This window comes from Coffea eugenioides, chromosome 10 (assembly GCF_003713205.1).
Source record: "Coffea eugenioides isolate CCC68of chromosome 10, Ceug_1.0, whole genome shotgun sequence".
Taxonomy (NCBI): domain Eukaryota; kingdom Viridiplantae; phylum Streptophyta; class Magnoliopsida; order Gentianales; family Rubiaceae; genus Coffea; species Coffea eugenioides.
In genome coordinates this window covers 2,083,958-2,098,404 of record NC_040044.1, presented here as the reverse complement: position 1 = coordinate 2,098,404, position 14,447 = coordinate 2,083,958, and the positions used below count along the sequence as shown (strand labels likewise).

General features: G+C 35.8%; 1 protein-coding gene across 1 annotated transcript; it reads left to right on the top strand.

Moving 5' to 3' along the window:
• The first annotated feature begins 2,506 nt into the window (after positions 1–2,506).
• Positions 2,507–6,634, top strand: LOC113749067 (protein YELLOW LEAF 1, choloroplastic-like). The gene is made up of 5 exons (XM_027292713.1): positions 2,507–2,702; positions 3,461–3,530; positions 5,092–5,252; positions 5,822–5,897; positions 6,164–6,634. Exons 2-5 carry the CDS (start codon positions 3,482–3,484, stop codon positions 6,358–6,360), a joined length of 483 nt encoding a protein of 160 aa, XP_027148514.1. The 5' UTR covers positions 2,507–2,702; positions 3,461–3,481; the 3' UTR covers positions 6,361–6,634.
• The last annotated feature ends 7,813 nt before the right edge of the window (positions 6,635–14,447 follow it).

Below are 14,447 nucleotides of genomic sequence, written 5' to 3'. Positions count from 1 at the left end.
CCAAGTAGTTTCCCGCCTTTGAAGTACAATTATCACGTGAGCAATTTTTGCAACATGAAATCAATATAGAAATGGGTTAATTTGATATCAGAGAAAGAGGAAAACACGGCAAGGGTAAGCAAGAGCAGTTCACCTGCTCTTAATTTTCCTCCTTTGAAGTACAAACTCATGTGAGTGACCCGTAATCTCTGCACCATGAAATCAAGTGTCTGCAGAAGTAGCAGTTGAACTGCTGGCTTGAAGAAGGGACTGACAAAACCCATCTCCCAAATCATGTAAAAATCCCAATTTTTTTGGTTGGATTTGCCCAGAATAGGCGCGCCGAATTTGTGCTCAGAACAGCCGTTGGTACAGAGAAATAAAGAAAGGCCTTCAACGGCAAAAGAAAGAACAGGGGTTCAATGAGAAATATTTGACTGTCCAATGAGAAGGAAACGGTTTAAAAGAGAAGGAACTTGATAAATGGGGTTTTTGTTCAGTGGAGTCGATTTTTTGGCTTTTCCGCTTCATAAATGGGGTCAAGTGCTGTTTTTGTCCCAGACATGGTCTAATGAGAAAATCAACGGTCCAATGAGAAATACATGTGATTTTGCCACATGGCAAAAGAAAAGGAAAGCACAAATAGAAAGAAAAGAAATGGTCCAGTGCCAAAAGAAAGAGAATGCTCCGGACAAGTTGCAAAGAGAAGGCTTTAACAACTTGCAAGAAATATTTGGCTTGCCACTTGTCAAATAATAAAGAAGTCACTTGGCAAGAGGAAATGAAAACAGTAAACCTTGCTCTTTTCTTATATACAAGATAGATAAAGGTTGAGGAAAGAGTTTGGTGTTAACATTCAACTTAATATTTATTGTCATTTTATGAATTTACCCTTATAAAAACTATTTTTACTTTGACTACCCATCTATTTTTCCTTTTAACCATTTAAGTATATGTTTTCAACATAACTAATCCCAAATATTATAACTATTAATATAAAATTATTTTATGAAAAATATTTAAAAGATTAAAGTTTGGTTAAGTAATAAAATTTTTTGTCCCTTACATAAAATAAAATTTTTTGTCCCTTACATTTCACAAAATGAATTTTTTCATCTTTCACATTTTTCAAAATGAATTTTTTCATCTTTTATTGATCATGTGTGTGAATAATTTTTTTTAAATCCATGTATATATCTATTTGATTTCACCTGAACAGTACTAATAGCATGTGAAATCAAATAGAGATATATTACATACTATTCGTACTACTCAAGTGAAATCAAATAGATATATACATAGGTGTAAAAAATTTGTTAATTTTTCACTTATATTCATTTTCTTTTACTCGAAATTTGAAAATAAAGAAGACATTTAATCCTAAATATTATCGAGTGTTTATATCAAATTAAATTTGGATTGAAAAAGTAAACAAAAGAAAAGTATGACAAAAAGAAATAAATGATTGGCACTTTCAAATTTTAAAACAATCACAAGGCAAGTAATTTAACTGTTGGTCTTAAAAGTGTCGAGTAGAAATTTCAGATTTAAACTGAAATTTGTTAGCACAATTATAGAATTTGAGTTAGAACCCATTAATTAGATGATCTTATTATGCAACTCAATAAATAAATTATTACCAAAAGAGAAAGGTTACAAATATTGAATAGGTTCAAATGGTGAAATCATATAAATATATACATGGGTTTCAAACAAAATTATTAGTTTTAAACCCCTATATATATCTATTGAATAGTATATGTATAACTACGATTAGCATGTTTAGCTGAAATCCAATAGAGATAAATTACATGTTATTCATACTGTTTAGGTAAAATCAAATATACATATACGTGGGTTTTTTGAAATGTCAGAAACAAAACAATTTATTTTATAAAATGTTAGAGACGAAAAAATTCATTTTGTGAAATGTGAGGGACTATGAATCAGATTATGTAAAAATTTGATTTGACAATTTTGCCCTTAAAAAATGATCACATACAAGTCGCATGGTAGATTCCGGCAAAAAATTAGTCGGAAACCTAGGTAGGGACCAAATTTGGTCAATGTGAATTTGTAAGGGACGTAAAATTACACTTTTAAAAGTGAGGGACGAAAAAAGTCATATTATAAAATGTGAGAGACGTTTTGAACGATTTTTCATTTTTTTTAATTGATTCTTCAATTAAACTTTGTTTCTTTTTATTAGCAAGTACAATCCAACAAAGTTTTCTCAAACAGGGAAAAAAAAGGAAAAGAAAAGGAGAAAGGAAAGGTTATTCCGTTTTCGATTAGTGAAAATCTCCTTATTGTAACACTACTAATTTCTTAAATTCATAGGCGGAACAAAACTTGAAATATTTGTACTCGAGGGTCCAGAACCTTCCGTCCAATTAAATTTTTTTTGGGCTTAAGAAAAAAAGAAGAAGCAATAGTCTCTCTTTTAAGGGGGAAAAAAAAAAGAAAAGAAAACCAATAGTATACTTTGGAAGCGCCATCCAATCGTAACGTGCCCATAGAATGGAAAAATATGGCGGTTCAAAGCAATAATCTTAGAAGATAAGTGGATAGTTCGTCTGCAGCTTCGCAAACCCTTTCCCCTCTTTTCTTTTCTTGGATCTGTTCGATTGTTTGCCCCAAAAGTCTCGTTCAATCTGCTCTCACGTTTAGTCTCAGCTGTTGCCTTCTACAACAACAACAACAACAACAACAACAACAACAGGGTAAGGTCTCTCTTCAATTCCCTCCCTTTCCTCTCTCTGTTATATATTGATTGTTGGTCCTATAGATTTAAACTAGTGGGAATATTGGAGGGCTGGGATTGGTTTCGTTTAGTATTCCGTTTTTTTTTTTTTTTTTGATTCAGAGGGTCGACTTTGTTGATAACCTTAATAGCTCGATTATAGCTCGGATAAGTTTGGATATGTTAGAATTCGAGCTGGGAAAGCAATTGAATGATTAATGGTTCTTTTTTACTTTTTCCTTCTGCTGGATTAGATTTCTTTTTGCTACTTTGTAGCAGCTAATCATTCAACACGAAAATCAGCGCCCTTTTAATTTGGGATGTGGAAAAATTGTGCTCTTTTTCTTATTATTTCTCTATTCAAGATTTTTTTTTTAATTTCACGAACAAGTTTAATAATTGATGTTTTCGTTCTGCTAGGTTAAACCAAGACCTTTCCCTGGATTGAGTTTCATTTATTGTGAAAAATGTGATATTTTTGCAAGATAGGAAGTGTATCATGTTGACAATCTATTGAAATTTAATTACACAAACTAAGTACCAATATGGGTGGCCTCTTAGATGTTCTTCTTGATTGAACTTTGGGAGATTAAAATTAAGTTTCGTTCATCCAGGATGGAGTTGTCACAGGAATGCCTGGAAAATAGGATGAATATGTATTAAACTGGGCATCTATTTACTTTTTTCGAAAAATTTTTCTATTGTTGATAGCATAGTTACTTGTGGCTATACTTTCAGGTCATATCATCTATTGACAGAATGTCTTTGATGGCATGCACAAGTGCCGGCACATCTACTTTAGCCACAGGTGTGTATAAGTTCTATTTAATGACATTGATATCTTGTCTTTATCATGTGAAACAGATGGTTGACAATTCTTTTGTTTCTGAGCTGCCTGTGATTTATCAGTGCTTTTGTTGTGTTGCACTTATACAGTCTGGAATTCATAGGGCTATGTGCTTAGGTTCATAGAGTGCAGCTCTTGGATTTTGAGTGAAGACGTGTGTGTACATGGGGATATCCTTGTTTAGTTAAACATTTTTTCTGGTAGAATGAGGGGCACTCTTTCTTAAAATGAACTTCCGTACTCTTTCTTAAAATGACGTTGATACTCTTTTCCGTAGTTATTTAATTTACGTGTTGTCTTACATCTTTGGCTACTTATTCAGTCACTGCATAACCTTAAGAGAGGAAATCAGCAACTTTATTAGCCAGCAATCAACATTTGAGATTTGAATGCTGTATGTTGATGCCATAATAATTGAGAGAAGGAAACTGGGATTCTTCTGAGTTTCTAAGCATAAGGACACGAATTTTGTACTGGGTACTTTGTAGTGGTATGAATGTTAGATGGAAAGTCAAAAATAGCATAAATACATAAATCCATAGACTGTGAAACTTTGTGTATATCACTTGTACTCTGCCTGCAAACATCTGGTGCCTTTGGACCTTTCTGTTGTCTTAATTTTGCTTCCTGGGAGCACATCTTAGTGGAAACAATATCTTTCACAAGGATAAGGATCATACAGAAGCATTAAGGATTTTGGATCTATGCTTATTCAAAAAAATGTTGTAAATCAGTAGGGTTGAATCTTGACTATCAAGTTTTAGGGTTGAAACCCTCAAACATGGAAGAATGGTCATTTGTTAATTTAAAAACAACATTATGAGCACAAAAGGGCTCTCTTACTATGCACAGTTAGTTGAGCCTTGGTGGATTCCTCTAAGTTTAGAACTCTGAGAAGTGGTGGAAACTGCAAACATTTTGTAGTCAGGCATATAGAACCTGCATGAGAAGTTGGTCAATTACTATTATTTGACAAACTTGCTTCTTTGTTTCATCCGTCATATGTCCAAATTAATGCATTCATGTGTAGCTTTACAGCATAGATTGTTTACTGAACTTCAAGTTAAAATTGTGCCCCAAGCATACTTTGTGAATTTCTAGGCCAAATACATGCACTTCTGTAATTTTGATGGGTTAGCTTAATGTAGTTGATTGTATTACTATGTGTGCGAGCAGACGTAGATGAGGATGTGATTCGTGTCCTTGGCAGTGTTTGGTTGTAGGCAGTAGATTGTTGTTTAATCTTGTAAATGAGCTAGGTCATAGTTCTGCACACTTGTATATTGTGGTAATTGCACAGGAGACTTATGAGCATATGACATGAGATCTCAGGGAATCTCCCTAGTGTGTTTCTGGTGACATTTTTATGATACCCTTCTATGGTGATTAACACTGTCCTTGTGCCAAGTCTTTGTGAGTTCTTATTCATGTGTTTTATAGATTTATTAAATCTGCATTTGGTCCATATATGCTTTTGTTCTTCATTTCATCTTTTCTCATATTAGAGGCCTTTTTGGTGCAGTAAAAGCAGAGGATAGATGGCCAGTGAAAATCAAGCATATTGGATGTGGTCCTGTTGGACTGAAACCAATGTCTTTACGGTTTCGGCCTCTTGACAAGAGAACACCCATCAATCATGCTATTCGAACAAAGCAAACTTCCATAATATGTTCTGCTGCCCTGGTAATCTTACTTTGCCTATAAGTTATCTGGAGATAATCTATGCCGGTGTTGTTTAACAATCATATATTCAACATCAACAGTCTTTACTTCCTCATCTTTTTTTTTTTTTTAAAAGAATCTTTGCTTTCTCTGTGATGTTTTTGAAATGAGAATTTGTCTGAGTCTCATCTAACTGATTATTTACTCATCGCGAATCCTTCTGTACAATGAGCCAAAAAATAAATAAAAGGAAAAGAAAAAGGTTCAATGTTAGCTCGTCTCTCTCTCCACTCCCCACTCTCCCAACCAAAAAGAAAAAAAAAAAGCTCACACTATTTAGGCCAGGGAACTCTGGCATTGCGTTCAGGTAGGGTTAATTAGGCTTACAGGCTAGTGCATGACTTCCGAGAGTTGGCTGTTGGTAGATTAGTGGTGTTGATAGGCGACAATAATCAGTAAAAGTTATCATGCATAAGTCTGAGGATGTGTCAGTATATTTTCTGGGTCTACCTTCAGTTTGTATTACTTCAGTAAGCAAAATGATTAGCAATATATGAGTTGATAATTTGGTTTTTATTTCTTTTTCTAAGAATGCAACATGCGCGGAAGGGCAGACCCAAACAGTTACACGGCAATCATCGACAATTACTGTCGCTCCTGTTCAAGGTAACCTTTTTATGGCTGTCCAAGATATCCGTGTTTGCAACATAATCAGCTGCTTGTATTGACATGCCTTTATATATTAGGCTACCAAGAACCAGAATTTCTCCTCGGCGTGAAATTTCTGAGAAACTAAACATGCAAATATAGAACCTATAGAGCAATAAAATTTTTTTTTTTTGATTTCATAAGCATGACAAATATAGTTTGCCTCTGATAATCTGATTGCTATCAAGGATTTCTGAGATGGTGGATGTTGTACTGAATGCCAGGGAAGGAAAAATCTCCAGAACTAGATGATGGTGGGACTGGATTTCCACCCGGTGATGATGGTGATGGTGGAGGTGGTGGCGGTGGAGGTGGAGGCAATTGGTCTGGAGGATTCTTCTTTTTCGGCTTTCTTGCATTCTTAGGCTTCTTGAAGGATCAAGAAAGTGAAGGACCTTACCGGGATGAAAGAAGAAGATAAATATTTGGATCTCCCAACATTTGGAAATCTTGAGTTCCATAGTCATTTGTATTCTTTTCGACTGGCTACTGACATCCTGTGCCTCAAAGCTAGTGGATGAGCTTCATAAATCTTGGATTAGTACAACCGGTTGTAGCGTTTTAAGTAAATTTTCCAAAACGGGAAGCGTCAATGTCATAGCGCAGTTCCATGAACCGATAGCGAGGAAAAAATTCATGGGTCTGCTGAATCAAAAGACTCTTTATGTTTACTCCATAGCTCGAGGTTTCTTCCACTCGTCCCTGCCATTTTTGTTTATCCTCTTGAAGTCGGATTGTCTGGTACTACTACGTTTGCCATCTCGTGATTACCCTCCTTATAGCCGCCTGCCAAGAATTAAAGATGTTAATTGGATGGCAGAAAAGAATCTGAACATAAATTTCCCACACACGCAGCTATGATAGTTTGTTAAGCAGTTTTCCCTTAAAACTTGCCACTAGCATAGCATTGTTTAACAGTAATGGTTCTCCAGGCATAATTGGCTTCGGACTGCCGTATTTAACGGGTTGGTTCTCGTTTTTTGGCATTTTCTTGCAACCATTTATCCAAAGTCATGCCCGCACCTGCTTTTGCCGGTGTGTGATCAATTCACACTCCACGTTAAAGTGAGTTTGATTTTTGGGCCGTCGTAATTTGTAAAGAGGAAGCATAACAAAAAGAGGTTCATTTGATTTGATTGGGACCGAAGGGGGAATCTAAAACATCAAATCAAAAGAGTTTTGTGCAGGCTGCTAGGGATCGTGGCACTTTGAGGAACAAGTTTGGTCCTGCATTATTACCTTCTGGTGGGATGGAATATTTATTATTGCTGCCTTGGAAGCCTGCCTTTCACGTCAAACGAAAAAAAGAGAGAATATTGGCATGGGTATAATGTGACATACTGTGGTTCCTTACTCTCTAAGAATTCATAATTTTTGTAGTATCACTACTCGCTAATCACTGGAAGAAATGCATTGTAAATTATTACTACTGGAAAAATTGGTGTGATATTAAAGCAACATTTGAACTCGTACGTTAATTAATTATGTGTTCTCTCTAAAAGTTGCTGTGGAAAATGAATGAATTACCCAATGATGCTTATGCTTTTACTGGAGTATTAATTATATGATGGATGATGGGTCACCGACTTTTCTTTCTTCATCTTTCATGTTAAACTTTACAATTCGCTGAAGAAGAAAGTTAGACCAGAATGGGTTCCATGCACTGCTCTTAAAAGTGTCTAATTGCTGCTAGAATTCATTGGCAGCCCTGCCCTCTTTAAAAAAAAAAATGCAATTTATTGATCAGAGCAGGGAAAAAAAAAGAGAAAGAAGTCAAAAGCTGGGTGCATAATACACCAGATTAATACTTTAGTTTATTGCTGGTTGTGTTGCATCAATCCGACAGTTAAATCTCTAACCGATAACCCAAGGTGTTGCTTTTTCCCAACTGCGTTAAACTTTGCCTGTTGAGCTGTCAAGAGAGAGGCCCTCGATCTCCTTCAGTACTACTAAGTACGCAAACATCTGTCCATCTCTTATAGTTAGTGTATTCTAGAGGCAATTTGGATGATGTTACTTTCGTCCAAAATTTGAGGTAATTTCGTTCCATTCGCTAAAGTTTCTTGCATTATTGTATGTGCCGAATGGGTGATGTGAACGATGGATAGTGCTATAGATTTTCATGTTGCAATTTAGATACAGGTGACGGCAGTGAATTGACTATGAGGCGTTTGGGGTAAAGCTGTTCCTTTCCGCCCTTCCATTCAATTCAACCACTACAACCAAAGAAAGGAAGCCTTAGCCACCACAATTTTCATCGTTAAAAATGTTCTGAATCAATAAGAGCATTTTATCCATCTCCAGTCAACACTTGCTAAACTCAGATGTTTTTTTTTTCTAAGGAGCTACTCAGATGTTTAATTTAACGATCAAAAGAGAACCCTACAAGCATATTAATTCTCTGTTTGTTAACCAAATCCATAATAATTGCCCTTATTAGCCTCTTCACAGAAAAAATAAAGATAAAAAAATCTTTCCTTATTAGCAATTTCTTGCCTCAATAAACTGGGACTAGTGACATTTCTTGCCTCAATAAACTAGGACTAGTGGCATGCCTGTACAAAACTTGGGCAAAAAGTAATGGAAAGTGGTTAAATTGAGATTCAATTCGTGATTGACACTACCTTTTTTTTTTAGGACATGTACATATAGCTATCACTTTCTGGTTCTATTGCACACTGGTGATTGATTTAATAAGAGCAAAGGATGAGCAGGGTTATGTAGTGGCTAAACCACAACGCTTGATATCAGTTCAGTGGGAAGCAAAATGATTCAAAGAAGCATGATTAACCCTAAAAGGGATTAGAAATGGTGGCTTGGAAAGGTTCATGATTGCCTTGGATGGGCATCATGCTTCAAACTGTCCTTCTTCAAATAAACCCTGGAGATATATTATCATGAATTATGATCCTCTTATTGGATGGGATGGGACCCCTTTATATTGGGTTATTCTTTCCAAGCAAATCCGTAGCTTCGGCAGATAAATTAAATCGCCTTTACCTAATTTCAATCACTCTTTCATCATTAAGAGCCGAAAGCCTTGACTCGTGTTCTACTTAATCTTTTGTAAAGGCTTTTAACTACGGATTTGGAGAAGCTAATTAATGGTTCCTCAGCAACGCTCATCCAGAAGTACCTTTCATTTTTTTCTTTTCTAGTTGGATAAAATTCTCCTTTTCTTTTCCTTAAACACGAAACTCAAAGATAATGACATGAGGAGAAGAACGATAATCTTTTGTGGTGCCACGTCTCCTCAATTCTTGATGAGAATTAGTGACTTTTTTTTGGGGGCAATCTAAACGGATAATGTCGGCATTGGATGAATTGCAGAATTGAACTGTTTGGGATGCTACAATACATGCAATGTGTTAAATTAAATTCTGCAAGACCTATTTGCCATGAAAAGACCAAGCACAGATTTCCCCGGAATGAAAAAGAAAAGCATTGGAGTAAAACCAACTCTTCTAATTCTAGCTAGCTTCATTGTTTCTTAATAGGTATTGGTCTCTCTGCTTTTTCAGTCATCAAAGAAAATTGCCAATTGGGCTTGTAAAAGCTATCCCCTGCATTTCCATGCCTGAATGGACAAGAATGAATTTACGTATAAACATATACATGGCAGCCAATTAAAACAATTCTTGTCATACATTCCTCTTTACCCTCAACCTTTTCTCTACTGTTCTTCTTCCATAGGAGGGAGACATTGGCCTTAAATCAAGATCTTGGCCTTAAACTTAGGTTTCCCTTCATCTCCTATTGTTCTTACTTTTTATTTAATAAAGTCTCTCCTAGTGTATTTTAGTGAGAGTTTTCTTCTCTACTACGTTATCCTAGTGAGAGTTTTGTTTAGTTTTTATTATTTTTTCTCAAATCTAAGAGTTGTTTTAGATCTATATGTTAGATTTAGAATTTTTTGGTCTTCTCGTCAGATGTCAACATCAGTTTTGAACTTAAATCAGTTGGATAGCAGATCTGAGAGAATAGATATGCACAAATTTCTATGGAGCAACTCGTTCAATTGGTCAGATTTGATGATTTGTAATTTACAGTATAATCTTTTATATTTTGTAACTCTATTAATTCTAATGATTTTTCAGATCAAATATGTCTGTGACATAGTCAATAATATATTTTCTGCCATTAATATAGATTATTTTGTTAAGAAAATCATGTTGGACGATTTTCATGTAGTTTATTAATAATATTGACTTCTTTTTTATCAAAAAAACAATTCTTGCATGCAAAAGAGAATACAGATCGACCTTTAGGTTTAAAATCACATTAAACGATATTCCATAGAACCCTAAAAGATTAATCTAGGATTCTTTTGTACAAACACAAAAATTGACTATATTATAGCAGTACCAATGTACATAAAATAATATCATCGGAAAATGGCAATAAGTCTTACCGGGGGGAAAAAAGAACTATGTAGCTGGATAAAACAAAAGTAATTTTGATTAATCCAAAAAGGGTATATATATAGCTCGTGAATGAACGCAAAGAGCACTAGGAATCGTGACAAGGTTTTCTTTAAATTCATGAAGAGATGCAATAGAAATGGCGTGTTTGACGGGTGCCTCCAGTCATTTTCCTCCGTCGAAAGTAGATATCCATGGTCAATTTGGAATAGCAGTGTATGCTTCCCTTGCTTGCCCGTCGGTGAAGGGAGAAAGCAACATACTGGGCTAGGCACTTGTCAAGTTTTGACTCATCAAAGCTTCTCCTGTTGTTTTTTTTTCTTTTGTTTGTTTTTTTATTTGGGGGGGGGGGGGGGGGGTTCTTCGTATATTAGTTCGACATATACACGTGAAGAAGAAAGTTTTTTTGTCGTTCGAGCCTTGGTTATGGATTACATCAAGTATGTTACTTGATGTAAATCATTAGCCTCTAAGTTCGGTCACATACATAGTATTTTTGTCGTTCGAGATCTTAAATTTATGATCTTTTACATACGTACCGTCTTTCTTATCTTATCACCTAATCCAATTTTCTCCCTTTTTTTTTTCCAATTCTTGCAAGGGAGGCCGGAAACCTTATAGGTTAATCAGTAATAAATCTTGTTATGCAGTCTACGTGAAGTGGGCAAGGCCAAGTTAAAAAAGGAAAAAATGAATGCCAGAATCCATCTCAGACCAGATAATGATTCTTTTCTTCTTTGGGTCATGTACGTCATGAATGGGAATTGGAGAAAGGTGGAGGTAGCAATGGGGATGATAGGTAACGCGTGACATGAAGGGGCCGGGTATTCAAATTTCAGGGCAAATGCAAGTTGAAGTAAATGTGTGATGATCTCAAATCATGGTCGGGATTTGGGAGCAGCCTTAGGTCGATGATCCAGATCCACACGAGTTCGAGTTCATGGGTTTGTTTTGTCTTGTCTTGTAGGAAAGGTCTCAAAGTACATTAGTGTTAGGCTACTTTTAGCTTTCTTTTCACCTAAATTTCATGACTTTCCCATGCATGATGCAACACATAATTGGACTCTTCATCTTCACGTCAATGACCTGAATTTGTATCGGAGTGATCTTTTCTTTCGTTTCACTGCTCCTTTTCTTTGTGAAGTTTCACTTTTTCTTTTTGGCTTCAAAAGTATATTCACCGCAATGATTTTGAATGGCGGAAGAAAGAAGAAAAAGCGGACAAGAAACCCGAGATTTTAGTACTATAATTTTCCTTAAACAGATACCATGTTTAATTAATGCGACCCCCCCAATTCTTTACAAATATTTACCGAACCTGATTCAACAGGTATATTAATGTCACAAAAATTGGTCTTTATTCCAGGGTTCGAATTCCAATTCTTGCCCGTTTGTTTCCTTACCTTTGTAAAAGATATTAAATATGGGCTTTGAACAGTCGTTGTATTTTCACTACACGCAAGTCATTATCTAATTTATCATGTGAATGAACACATTGGACAATCTCAAGAAAGACATATGCAAAAAAAAAAAAAAGATTTAATTCTTTTACTTGAGTGTATAATTAATTGTATGGCAGTTAAAGAGTTTGCTAAACATATATATATATATATATTCTACCACATTTCGTTCAGCTACATTTTTCATTCCCTGTCAAAAATATATAAAAAAAAGGGGGGAAGGAAGGAAGTGGCAATGATGATTGAAATAGCTGAGAGGGTATCAGATTATTAGCCTCTAATGATATTGTCTTTTTGGCCATGATGATTGAAATAGCTGAGAGGGTAGGAGGAAGGAAGGAAGTGGACTGGCGGCCCCCGTCGGGAAGGGTGAGGTGCTGGGCACCGTCGTCGAGTCGACAGTGGGACGTGAAGAAACAATCGATTTTAACTTACTTAAAATTTTTCAACCATTACAGACCCTCCTCTCGGTCTTAGACAGGTCAAATCAGCCAGCCAGCCTGCTGCATTTTTTGGCATCTAATGTTTTTGTTGCTGGACAGGTTTTTGATGGCTGGTGAGCTCTACCATCCCACAGGAATTGGTCGCATGCAGATTTGTTTCTGGTTGCTAAATAAACAAGTAGTAGCAGTAGATGTAGTAATTCAGAAAATGCAAAATAGTAGTAGTAGAAGTAGTACTCAATTCGTACTTGTATGAAACACTGATGGCAACTGGCAAGCATGTGAAGATGGAAGGCTCATTGCAACATAACCGTGCCTTCAAGGAAAGTTTCGCTCAGTCACCAACCACTTCTACTACTACTACTAGCTAGTAATTCAGTCCCTCAAAGTTGAATACCATATAATTGTGCACGTCTTTTAAGGCAACAAAAAAAATTTGCACCTAATCATAATCTCAAGCCGTGATATCCATTATTCATAGATCAATTCTACTATATGCTAAGATAGAGAGTCTGTGTCATGTCCAATTACAGGATCCTATCACAATAGGTAACGAGATTTTTGAACCGACTTCAATCTTTTACTACTCCGCTACTTTTTTTTCTTTTACACTAAAGAGAAGAATTTAAATCCTGTTTGATAACTCAATTTAGCACTTAAAATTAATGAATTCAGATTTTAATATGTTCAGACGCATTTGATAACAAAAAATTGAGCATCTAAGTACACAGCAAAACTTGTTCCAAAAAATAAGCGATAAGAAATTCACTCGTCATTGAATGTGATATACACTCATATGTATTTAATTTAATACTTAACAATTCAATAATTTAATGAATTCAGAATTCAGCTTTATCAAATGCATCGTTATTGTTCGCAGCACAAGTATCCTCTTTTGTAGTGGCTTGGGATCACGCACTGTTCGTTTTTGGGCATTGCATGGGACTCACAAGATTACAGTAGTAGGTATACAAGCATCACACCGCATACCAAGTCCTCTGTTCATCAACATCTTCAAAACCATTATTGCACACCAGGCCAGACAACCATTACTGATTACTGTACACTAGGGGCATAAGAATTTAGTAATTCAAGCACCAAATGTGGAAAGAAGGAAGCAAAATTTCCCCAAAAGGCAAAAGAAGAAAAATCTCAATAATCTTTGGCCTGATTCTTTTCCTGGTTTCTGAGCTCTGAGAAACATAACAAACCCAACAGCATAATTTAAAAGCGAAAAAGCCTAGAGGTTGTAGGAAGAACATCCCGTCCTCAGACAAACTGACAAAGCAAAGCTGTACCCAAAAACTAACTTAGGTACGGTACTAGACTACTAGTCCACGCGTGGGCGTGGTCTTGGTCAGTTGGTCTCGCGGCTTTACACTCTGCCCCGGTTTGGCTCACACGCGGTTATGTTACAAACAAAATTGTCACTTCACACTTCCTCCCACCGTACAACCACCCTGTTTTATTAGCAAAAACCACCACTGTCCTTTTTCCCTTTTTTTTTTTTTAAAAAAAAAACTTTTTCTCTCTAATTCCCTAACTAAAGAACTTTTCAAATAGAAACATCAACCTCTCTCAAAAGATTGCTCAAGTGACAATGAATCATTCAATTGGAGAGAAAAAAAATGCTCGATAGCATAGCAGGGTGTTCTAAGTATTGATTTGCACCAATAATGAGTAAATGTAAGGCTTTATCGGCATGAAACAGGGTTACGATCAATCAATAATGAATAAATATAAAGCTTTTATCCGCATGAAACAGGGTTACGAGCAAATATGTGTATCATATTGTAAAAAGTATTAAATAATTCAGTGTCCAAACACGCTCCGCATAATTGTTAATTGACCCTCTTCATCGTCCCGTGTAATTAGATATGATAGTAGTAGCATACAATTATTGTTCATGTCCCGGAAAAGTAACTAGTGAATTGTAAGCCAAGCCTCCTTGTTGCTCTAAAAAAGAGCCAAGAAGACAACCATATGTGAAGAAAATGGAAAGGAGAGTCACAATTCGTAAATCATAGCATGAGAGAAGAAAAGAAAGAGCGAGAAAGTCATAAACCATAATAGCAGTGAGTGTAGAACTTTTCAAAAAACAACCACAAGAGAAAAAAAAAAATAAGAAAAAGAAATACAAAAAACAAGTTTCTCTTGGCTCCACTTACCCCATGGACCCCGACG